Source organism: Patagioenas fasciata, chromosome 11 (assembly GCF_037038585.1).
Source record: "Patagioenas fasciata isolate bPatFas1 chromosome 11, bPatFas1.hap1, whole genome shotgun sequence".
NCBI classification, from domain to species: domain Eukaryota; kingdom Metazoa; phylum Chordata; class Aves; order Columbiformes; family Columbidae; genus Patagioenas; species Patagioenas fasciata.
The window spans coordinates 6,122,437-6,132,753 of record NC_092530.1 but is presented as its reverse complement, the minus strand read 5'-3'; the positions used below and the strand labels follow the sequence as shown (position 1 = coordinate 6,132,753).

The 10,317-nt window shown below is 55.5% G+C and overlaps 1 protein-coding gene and 1 pseudogene across 1 annotated transcript; both read right to left on the bottom strand.

Moving 5' to 3' along the window:
* Positions 1–3,422: 3,422 nt before the first annotated feature.
* Positions 3,423–5,914, bottom strand: LOC136106453 (AH receptor-interacting protein pseudogene; annotated as a pseudogene).
* GPR119 (G protein-coupled receptor 119) lies at positions 5,868–10,273 on the bottom strand. The gene has a single exon (XM_071813374.1). The coding sequence runs from the start codon at positions 7,370–7,372 to the stop codon at positions 6,392–6,394; it is 981 nt and encodes a 326-aa protein (XP_071669475.1). The 5' UTR covers positions 7,373–10,273; the 3' UTR covers positions 5,868–6,391.
* Positions 10,274–10,317: the final 44 nt, after the last annotated feature.

Below are 10,317 nucleotides of genomic sequence, written 5' to 3'. Positions count from 1 at the left end.
GGAGCTGGAGAAGAGGAGACTGAGGGGGGACTCATTCCTGGGGATCAATATGGAAAGGGGCAGTGTCAGGAGGATGGAGCCAGGCTCTTCTCGGTGACAAACAGTGACAGGACAAGGGGCAAAGGGTTCAAACTGGAACACAGGAGGTTCCACTTATATTTGAGAAGAAACTTGTTCGGGGTGAGGGTGTCAGAGCCTGGCCCAGGCTGCCCAGGGAGGTTGTGGAGTCTCCTTCTCTGCAGACATTCAAACCCGCCTGGACACCTTCCTGTGGAACCTCAGCTGGGTGTTCCTGCTCCATGGGGGGATTGCACTGGATGAGCTTTCCAGGGCCCTTCAACCCCTGACACTCTGGGATTCTGGGATTCTCTGACATATGACATGAAAATAAAGCGTAATTTTCCAAGGATTTGCCTGCTCCCTAGGCTCAAATCAAACTGCATGGAGGGGGGAGTAAGTGTGCTAGGGGAGCAAAAGGAGATAGAGAGCTTGCAAGGACCTGTAGCAGATTCTGAGGGCCTGCAGCCATCCTAGAAAGATTTGGCTTGTGCAGCAGCTGAGAGGTAAGGGCCATGATGGGTCCCCAGAGTGATGCTTTGGGGCCGGTGGCACGTGCATCTCCCTAACCAGGCAGTAGAATGCACTTCGGGCCCGGTAGAAGGAAGGTGGCAGAGGCAATGCATTGGAGAGCTGGCACGCTAAAACTGGGAGTTGGATGAGGCCACCTCCTTTAGCAAGTGAGTCATGGAACAGCTCAGAAGTTCTGTAAAAGCGCACCTTGAGAGAGCCCTGGTTGTCACAAAAGGGGGAAACGGTAGATTCTATTGCTGCAAACGGACTGTGTGGTTTTGTGAATGTGGCTTCAGCCTTTTTCTTCAAAGTAGGCTCATGCCTACTTCAGAAAACTCATGACGATCATGTTGAAAACAAAGAATCAGTGTGGTGAGGCTGTAGAGCGGCCCTTGGTGTGTCCTGCAAACAAGCTCTGAAGGCGGATTGTTGCAGGTGTAGCGGAGCAGGCAGCAGCATCTCTGAGCCAAGCTCTGGGGCACGGGCTCCTTTGTGCTGGGGACAGCTTCCCTCGCCATGCTCTGCTCTCTCCTCCTTCAAGCAGGGGCTGCCCCACGCCGTGCACAGCCAGTCCCAGCCGGCCCGGAGGTGGGTGTCTCCATGGCGACCGCCCGGGCTCTGTGATGTGGGCACCTTGTCATAACCAGAAGCCATTGTGACACGGGGTCGTCATAGCCAGAGGCCATTGTGACATGGGGGTCCCCGCCCTGACCGTGGGGGTATTTAAGGAGCAGCTTCTGAGGAGGCAGCAGCTTCTGAGGAGGCAGCAGCTTCCCACGAGGCAGCAGCTTCCCACGAGGCAGCAGCTCCCCTGGGTGCCCGTTGCAGCTCTGCAGCAGGCGAGACCCAAGATGCCAACTGACAAGGAGGCGAACGCCCACTCCCAGCCCTTCGGGCTGCCCCCCTTGCTCCATAAGCCACAGGGGAGGGATGGTACAGGGCAGGAGGGAGAGGCCGGTGGTTGGATGGGGCCGCAAGCAGCTGCTGCGGTGCCGGGGCTGTCGCCTCCATCCCACGTGTCCTGCTCCTCCTCCTGCCCGCAGGTCAGCCAAACCCCGGGCCAGCACACCATCCAGAGCACCTGGGTCACCCCCTCGGTCCAGGAGAGCTTCCAGGACCACGAAGGAGGTCCCCAGGAGGGGTCTGGCTGGCCTCGCAGCACCGACACCGAGACAGCAGCAGAGGCAGAGTGCCCAGCACCTGCCCCACAGGGCCCCACAGCCTACGACGCGGCTCTGTGGGACACAGCCCAGCGCATCGTCAGTGAGGCCGTGCGCAGGGCTGTGGCTGAGATCTTGGGAACTGGCCAGGAAGCAGAGGAACAACAGGACCTGGCCCAGTGCATGGATGTAGAGGATGAGACCAGCAAAGAGGGGTGCCAAGGCAGAGACAACTCCATCCACAGCATCTGGATCAACCCCTCGGTCCAGGAGCTCCTCCAGGACACCCCTGCAGGTCCCCAGGAGGGCTCTGGCTTGCCCAGCGGCACAGACACGGAGGCGGCAGCAGAAGCAGGGAGCCCGGCACCTGCCCAGCACAGCCCCACAGAGGACGGTGTGGCTCTGTCGGACATCGTGGAGTACATCGTCAGTGAGGCCGTGCGCAGGGCTGAGGCAGAGATCCAGGGACCTGGCCAGCAAGCGGAGGAACAGCAGGACCTGGCCCAATGCATGCTCCTCCGCCCTGGGTTTCTGGGCTCTAAAAATGGAGGGAGGCTCAGGTATAAACCCGGTTAGCCAAGAGCCGCAGCAGCTGCTGATCCCTGTGTGGCCCATTGCAAACCAGCCACGGCTGTCTGTGGCTGCTGCACAGCCTGGGCTGCAGCCTTCGCAGCATCCTCCTCTTCCCCAGCACCTCCGCGCACTGCACAGAACCAGAGCTGATTGCAATGACTGGGGCAGCAGTGGGCAGCAGCAGCATCTCTCTTCCCAGCTTCCAGCTGCTTAGTTGCTGTCACGCTCCATTTGGTGATGGACTCATTACAGTTTGTTTACCTTGATCCTGAAGCGCAAAATTAAGGCAACCAAAATGCTAAGGGGTTATAATTCTATCACACAGTGTTACTTTATTATTTTGCCCGTAAAGCGGCCTGTGAAAGAGAATGTAGAGGAAAAAGGGAAAGAAAAATGAAAAGGGGGGAAAGAGGATTTGGTTACCACCAAACGAGTCCCAAAGGCGACCCTCTGGTCTCCAGTCCCATAGAGTCCTGCCGGTCCTCTGTTGTGATTCAGGATCCTTTGGTGGGGAGATCTCAATGATGTCCAGTCAGGATCCATCTTTTATGCGTCTTCACCCCCTTTTCTCCCACGAGTTGAGGCCAGTCTCCGCCTTTGTTTCCCAACCGAGGCTTAACTGCGCAGGCTCGAAAAGTCCTTGCTTCGTTTGCCAGAACCCATCTGCGCCTGCGTGGCCTCACGTTCAGGGCTTTCTTTATGGTCCATTGGGTGACCTCAAAACCCTTGGCGAGCCTCTGCGCATGCTCTTCTTCGTTGGCTTTACTAACAGGGAGCAGGTGGAAGGAGAGTTTGGCTGAAGCAGCAGGTGAAAATCCATCGTCTGGACAGCAACTGTTGTCCCCAGGTCAGAGAGACCCATAGAACACAATTCCTTTTAGGAGGTGGGGGCTAGCCTGGCTGAGGCAGCAGGTGAAGCCCACACAGCGGCTGTTGCTAAGGGTAGCCCCCGGGTCAGAGAGACCTGTGCAACACAGTTCTTCCTCAGGCCTCTTTCCAAGTCATTGTCCGTTCAAGCTCTTGATGGCGATTTTCAGGCAAATACTGTCCTTCAGACCAACTCTTACACCCTGGCAAGCTCCTGGGCCACCTCAAATACGTAAATAAGTAAAATTTGTATTAAATGCTAACAACCTTCAAAAAACGTTCCACGTGTGGAGTATCTAAAAGAACCTGTTCAGGGAGCGTTGGGGTCTCCTGTGAGAAGACACCCTCGAAGCGGATCTTGTCCTCGGTGCAGGTGAGTTTGCAGGCTCCGGGCTCCTCAGAGATGATGGCGCGCGGCGAGGGCTCAAGGGACAGCACTGTGGCAAAGTCAGCCTGCGCCCCCGCCACATTCCACACCGCTGCGTGGGCCTTCCTCCGCTTGAACGAAGCCCTGGTGTTGTCCTTGTACTTGTTGAGGATCACAGAATCCCAGGATGTCAGGGAATGGAGGGCCCTGGAAAGCTCACCCAGTGCAATCCCCCCATGGAGCAGGAACACCCAGCTGAGGTTCCACAGGAAGGTGTCCAGGCGGGTTTGAATGTCTGCACAGAAGGAGACTCCACAACCTCCCTGGGCAGCCTGGGCCAGGCTCTGACACCCTCACCCCGAACAAGTTTCTTCTCATACCTGAGTCGAAACTCCTGTGTTCCAGTTTGCACCCATTGCCCCTTGTCGTGTCACTGGTTGTCACCGAGAAGAGCCTGGCTCCATCCTCCTGACACTGCCCCTTTCCATATTGATCCCCAGGAATGAGTCCCCCCTCAGTCTCCTCTTCTCCAGCTCCAGAGCCCCAGCTCCCTCAGCCTTTCCTCACACGATAGATGCTCCACTCCCTTAATGGAGTATTAAAGTGTTAGAGAAATGTTCTTGCCCCTAGGTTTCCCACAGCATAGTCTAAGACGCCTGTGCTTAAAAAAAATACTTTAATTAAAAGATAAAATAAAAAAATAAAGTGAAATGTACAGAAAAGAAACAGTCTGGACTGGGTACCTCTCAAGGCCTGGACACCCACGCTAAGTTTGGCAACTCCTGCTAAAATAGGTTGTGCAAAAGAACACGGCTAAAAGAATAGAATACAATTTAAAAGTTAGTTTGATTAAACTTATTTGGCAACAGGAGGAGTCATGATGCAGCACCTCGTAGTACTCCTGTTTGCATTGGCTGTAATTTAACAGCAGGGGTGTGATCTTCTGGTCAAGCTCCATCCAGTCTGGGAGCTGAGCTGCTCCTTCATCTGCAGGTTCTGGAGCCAGGTGATGGCATCATCACAGTATCTGGCAGTTGCCTCCTCACCTTAGCCCGCCGGTGCTCATTGTCCTCCTTGTGTGTCAGACACACAGCCTGCAGCTTCTCCTCGCTCTGCATGGCCCACAGGTCCTGTTGGTACGAGCTGGCGCCTCTACCTGCAACACTTTGATGTCAGAGATGAGAGGCGAGGGATTTTGGAGCTCATTGAGGTCAGGACAGCCCACGGAGTGGTGCTCGTGCAGCTGGGCGATGCTGCAGCTGTGCCGCTGCCCCTGCAAAGGGTCCTTCCCCACCCACGTTGCACAGGCTCTTGAACACCAGTGGGTCGAGCCACCTCCCACACCAGTACCTTGAACTTGCTGGTGATCAGCTCCATGGGCTTCCTCCACGTCTGGCTGTCATCCAGGAACAGAAGGTGGCCTTGGTGCTGTCACAAAGTCAGGCCCCTCCATCATCCCCGCGCCGCACCCTGCCCCACGGAGCCGCCTCCAGGGCACAGGCGCACACAGAGCCAGGACTGCGCTGCGGCACCAGCTCTCAGGCTCGTGCCGTGTTGTACAGCAAGGAACCACATCTGCCACGTTGTATTTGGTCTCAGGCCATTCCCAGGTACAGACGTGCCACAGAGAGCCTGTGGTTTGGTGTATTTTTAAAGACACTTTAATTTTTGTCTCTTTCGTTAGGATGGGGAAGGCCTCGGGACCAAGGCAGGTTCTGGATACGGCCTTGAGCCTTCATGGCTGCTGGTGGGGCAAACAACAGAGCTGGAAACAACTGCTATTTCATGCGTAGCACCCTCATTTTAAGATAAGGGTACATTCCTAGCTGAGAAGCCTCTTTTAAGATTTTTTTTTTTCATGTGGATTAAATGGACATTATTTTACGAGTAGCAATTCAATATCACAGCCTCTGGCAGGGTCAGCAGTCTGGCCACCGCTGCAGTGTGGCGGGGCACACCGAGGTGCTGTGTGCTCCCAAGGGACGTGTGTCAGTGTGTAGGGACCCTTGGGGTCCCAAATCCAGCCCTGGTGAGACAAAGCAGCCCTCCTGCCTGGGGTTTCCCCTGTCTCCACAGCAGCTGCTCCTTTGGCACAGCTCAGCGTTCAGCCAGTTACTCATTAACTCTCTTTACAGCCCAAACCAAACAGTGACAGCACAGCCCATGCTGCCCTGCACCTCTCCGGGGCGTGCAGCGCCCAGGGCTGCTCCGCACTCATCCTCCCAGCTCCGGTGCAGACAGAGCTGCTGCCAAGGAACAGCAGGAACCTTCTCCGTGTCCCCAGTGCCATGGCTGAGCGCTCAGATCCAAGCAGGGGACACCCTACTGCCGCTCCAGCCGCAGGTTTGGGGGATGGCCCAGACTCCAGCTGCAGCATCATGAGTTTGGTTGAGGAAGGGCAGCACCTGGGAGGACTTGTGGTCCAGGACAGGTGTAGGACATGCACACACCTCCCAGCCTCTGCTGCCAGGGCCAGGAGCCAAAGGCAGCAAAGCAAACGCTGTGCAAGCAGCAGAAAGGTGGTGCTGCAGGCAGAGGGGAGGGCAGGGGCAGCTGGGCAGGGATGCAGCAAAGATCTTAGCCTGCGGAGCGAGTGCTGAGGCTTGCTGCCTGGAGACACAAGGCAAAATCCCACGCGTGCCGCGCACCCGCCGTTTGGGTTGCCTGGGGCAGATGCAATACAGGCCGTGCTGTGACTCTGCGGGGCTGTGGGCAGGCTGGAATTGGACCATGCAATACCATCCAGCCTGGTCCCACCCCATCTGTGAGCTCCTCCACAGCTGACAGGCCCCAAGTTCACGGTGACAATGCTGGAGATGAGCTGGAAAGCCGGTGACAGCTGCTCCTTACCGTGTCAGTTCTGGAGCCGTGGGCAGGACACAGTGGGGAGAGACTTGGCGGCTCTTCCAGGGAATCGGTGGCCATTCCCCAGGAGAAGGAGGATTCTCCTCTTCACGCCTGCAGCCAGCTGGGAGAGCTGCAGCCGCACGTCCTTCTGCCAGTAGGAGTAGAGCAGCGGGTTCAGGAGGGAGTTGCACAGTCCCAGCAGCCAGAGCCAGCTCTCAATGACTCTGTAGGGCAAGCACTCAGAACAGACAGTCTGCACGATGCTGGCGACGAAGAACGGCAGCCAGGACACCGTGAAGCACCCGATGAGCACTGCGACGGTGCGCATGGCCTTCATGTCGCTGGCGGTGCGGGACGGGCGGGAGCCCCCCGCCAGCCCTGCGTGCTCCACTTGTCGGATGCGCTGCACATGCACAGAGGCAATCTTCAGCATGTCGCAGTACAGATAAAAGAAGAGAAAGAGTGCTGGGAAGAAGCCAACGCAGAAGATGGTGAGCATGTAGACAGGGTGGAAGACTTCGAAGAAGGAGCACTTCTTATGGGTGGAGATCTTCTGAAAGCACGGGGTGAGGACTGGGAGGAAGCCAACGATGCCAGCAACCAGCCAGAGCACCACCAAGCGCACCCCGACCCTCAGGCCTGTCACCAGCTGGACATAGTGGAAAGGCTTCCTGACTGACAGGTGCCTGTCACACGCAACCAGAATCAGGGACAGGATAGAGGCGGCAGAAGAGGAGGTCACAAAAGCCATTCTCAGGGCGCAGAAGATCTGGGAAGAATTAAGGGGCTGGGATAACTCATCCTTGGCCAGACCCACGACCGTGAAGCCAACCATGGCATCTGCAACAGCGAGATTAAAGACAAAATAGAGCCCTTTGGAGCCGCTCTTCAGGATGAGGCAAAGGAGAGCGATGGCCACCAGCGTGTTGGCAGCGATGATGAGCGAGGCCAGCACAGCGAGGATGGCTCCCAGGGCTAAGCTAGCCATGGCAGTCCCCTGCAGGGCACAGCCCAAGGTCGGCACGTCCCCAGCACGATTTTAGGGCATCCCTCACCTGGGGCTTCTCAGCGCGAACAGCTCAGCAGCGAGCGCAGCCCCTCGCTCTGCGGTGAAAGCCCTGGGTGCGGTGGCGTCTCTCCAGCCGGGAGCAGAGCTCTGCCAGAAGCACCGGAGCATTCACAGTACCTGCTGTGCCCACAGAGGTCCCTCCCCTCCAGCCACGTTTCCAGACAACCCTGGAGCAGAGGGTGAGCAACGAGCACCTGGGCAGGAAGCTGCCGCAGTGGAACACGGGGTGGTGGCCATGCCCCAGCCTTGGGAAGCTGAGAAGGACGCTGGCTTTGCCATGGAGCTGGGGTGCTGCGGGAGCTCCTGAAGCTCCTCTGGAAGGCTGCTGGGTCTAAGACCCTCCAAACTGCCCTGTGAGGCGCCTTGTGTCCCAGAAACACGAGCTCTGGGGCGGGGAGCGCTGACATAGCTGGAATAGTCCATTATGGGGTTGGCTGGTGGATCTGGTTACAGCAGGATGCTGTGGCTGAGGGCTGTGCCATAAATTAAATCCCCAGCTCTCTGTTTAGCTGAAATTACAGTTTCCAAGGACCGGAGCTGAGCCAGTGCCCTGCTTTGGCACAGACGCTAGTGACAGGGGACAAGTAAAGAGGGTTCCAGATGCCCAGCCCCGCTGGCACGTGTAGGTGACACAACTCATGGGGCTCAGCCGGGGTCACTGCCGGACCAAGGGCAGATTCTTCCCGCAGGGACCAAAGAACAGCAGCCATAAAGGCAACCTGGTTGTAACAGGGACAAGTACTGACAAGAGATGTCTGCTAAAATACAGATGGATAAAATGCCTGCCAGCCTGGGAAGCCAGCACATCCTTGGCACCCCAAAAATCAGTTTAGGTGGGCAATGAGCTCCGAACACTTTGTTCCAAACAGAGCTATTTAGTGGAAAATACCAACTAGAAATGGGGTTTATCAAAAATTATTCAGTGCTCTGACAACATTATAAACCACAGATCCAGATGCCGGTTAGGAGTTTGATTACTACCCAGACAGTTCAAACTCAAGGGATCCCAAAACTCTAGAATAACGACTCAAAACGCGCATCCTCCCACTCATAAGAAGTGAGGACTCTCAAGGGTACCCAGATGGCTTACGGGTTTCACAAGATGTCTCAGTCCTTGAGGAACTTACCTTGGACGGCCTCCCAGTCTGAGGAGGAGACTCTTCCAGGGCAGACCCGCTGCTCCGAGGACACCATCTCCATGGGTGTCTCCTACCCTGCCCGAATCTGAGCTGTGGTGCGGAAACTTCTCATTGTTCAAGGGCCCCGTCTGCCGACGGAGGGATGTGTGTGCACGACCATGGTGGTCTGTTGGTCTGGAATTTTCTGATGGGGCAGGGAGGGCACAGTGTGTCTGCCAGACGGGTGCAGGTAGGAGACTGCAAAGCCTTTTGTTTCCCGATTCTCCTCCACGTCCCACCAGGGGCAGGGAAGGGGTTTTGGGGTTTGCTCCCTGCTGGGGGTGGGGGCTGGGGCTAAACTACGATGACACTGAAGAAAACCAAAAGAATGCAGTGAACTGCAGTTAAAATATGTCCTGGTTTTGTTAAAAACAAGACTGGTTCACTTTTAGTGGTTTTTCTTTCAGCTCAGTTCTTCTAGGTGGCTGGACTTCGCTGAGTTTTAGCCTGCATATTTTTCCTAGGATGCTGCACTCAGTGCTGATCAGAGACCAACGCAATGCTAAGGAAGCTCATGTTTAGATTTATTCCTATGGTGGCTAAGAAAGACCGGTAAGTTTTCCCCTGTTCCGTTGTGAGAGGAGCATGTTTGAGGAGGGGTGGATGAACAGGTGACCAGAACTGACCAGCTAAGTATTCCATCCCATAATCGTCATACCCCCTATATCAGAGGGCGATCACAGGGTCACTCTCTCTTCGCCCACGGCTGGCATCCAGAGAGGCCCCTGTCTGTCTGTCTGTCTGTGATCCACAGGCCTCAGGCCCTGCATCCTGCACCCAGGTTCTGGTTGCTGTGCAGTCCCGCCCGTGACTTCCAGGGCCTGAGCTGCAGCTGCTGGAGCCGCCAGCTCCGCACACCCAGCTCTGCTGCTCAGCGACGCCAGCTCCACAGCCAGCACTTAGATTGGGTTTGTATATTCTGTATATATATTCTCTATTTATTAGTAAAACCCCTTAAAACTCTCCAACCTGAAGTCTAAGTCTCTCTTCCTTTCCCCTTATCTTTCTTATCATCCTTCTGAGCTAAAGGAAAGGGGTGGTGGGAGGTAAAGGGGATAACAGGGAGCGTCTGCCATGGTTTATTGCCGCCTTGCCTGAAACCATAACAAAATACTTCTCTCAAACAGACTTGCATTCGCTCACCGTGTATTTACTCCCCTTCAATCCACTGCTCCCCTTTTCTTGTAAATACAGTTTAACTGTGAAAAGGATCCTCCCAGCCTACTGAGCTGCAGCCCTGCAGTCATCTCTCTATTCAAGGCGCGATTGAAGTCCAAGAGCTGACCGGAGTCACCGTCGTCGTGCCCGCAGCTGGTACAGGACAGCGATGCCTTGGCAAAACCCCAGCAAACAATCCTCTCTCGTTTGTCCAGCCTGGATTGGGCTGAACATCCCTTGTGCAGTGTGCACAGAGGAAATCCCAGCACAGCCAGGCAGGACACGCTGCTGTGTCACAACGGGCCATCACCCACACTAAAGCCACCCCACAAACGGGAAAGAGGGGAGGGACATAAGAGCAAGTTTTAATGTAGTGGGACATCTGAGCTCAGCTTTAAATCATATTACCTTCCTTTAAAAATGATATAAGCATATATAATATGAACAATAAGGTTAAGAGAATGAAGTTCTACAAAACTGGTATTTTCCGACATTAACAATTAAACTTTGTGTGCTGAAAAAACAGCT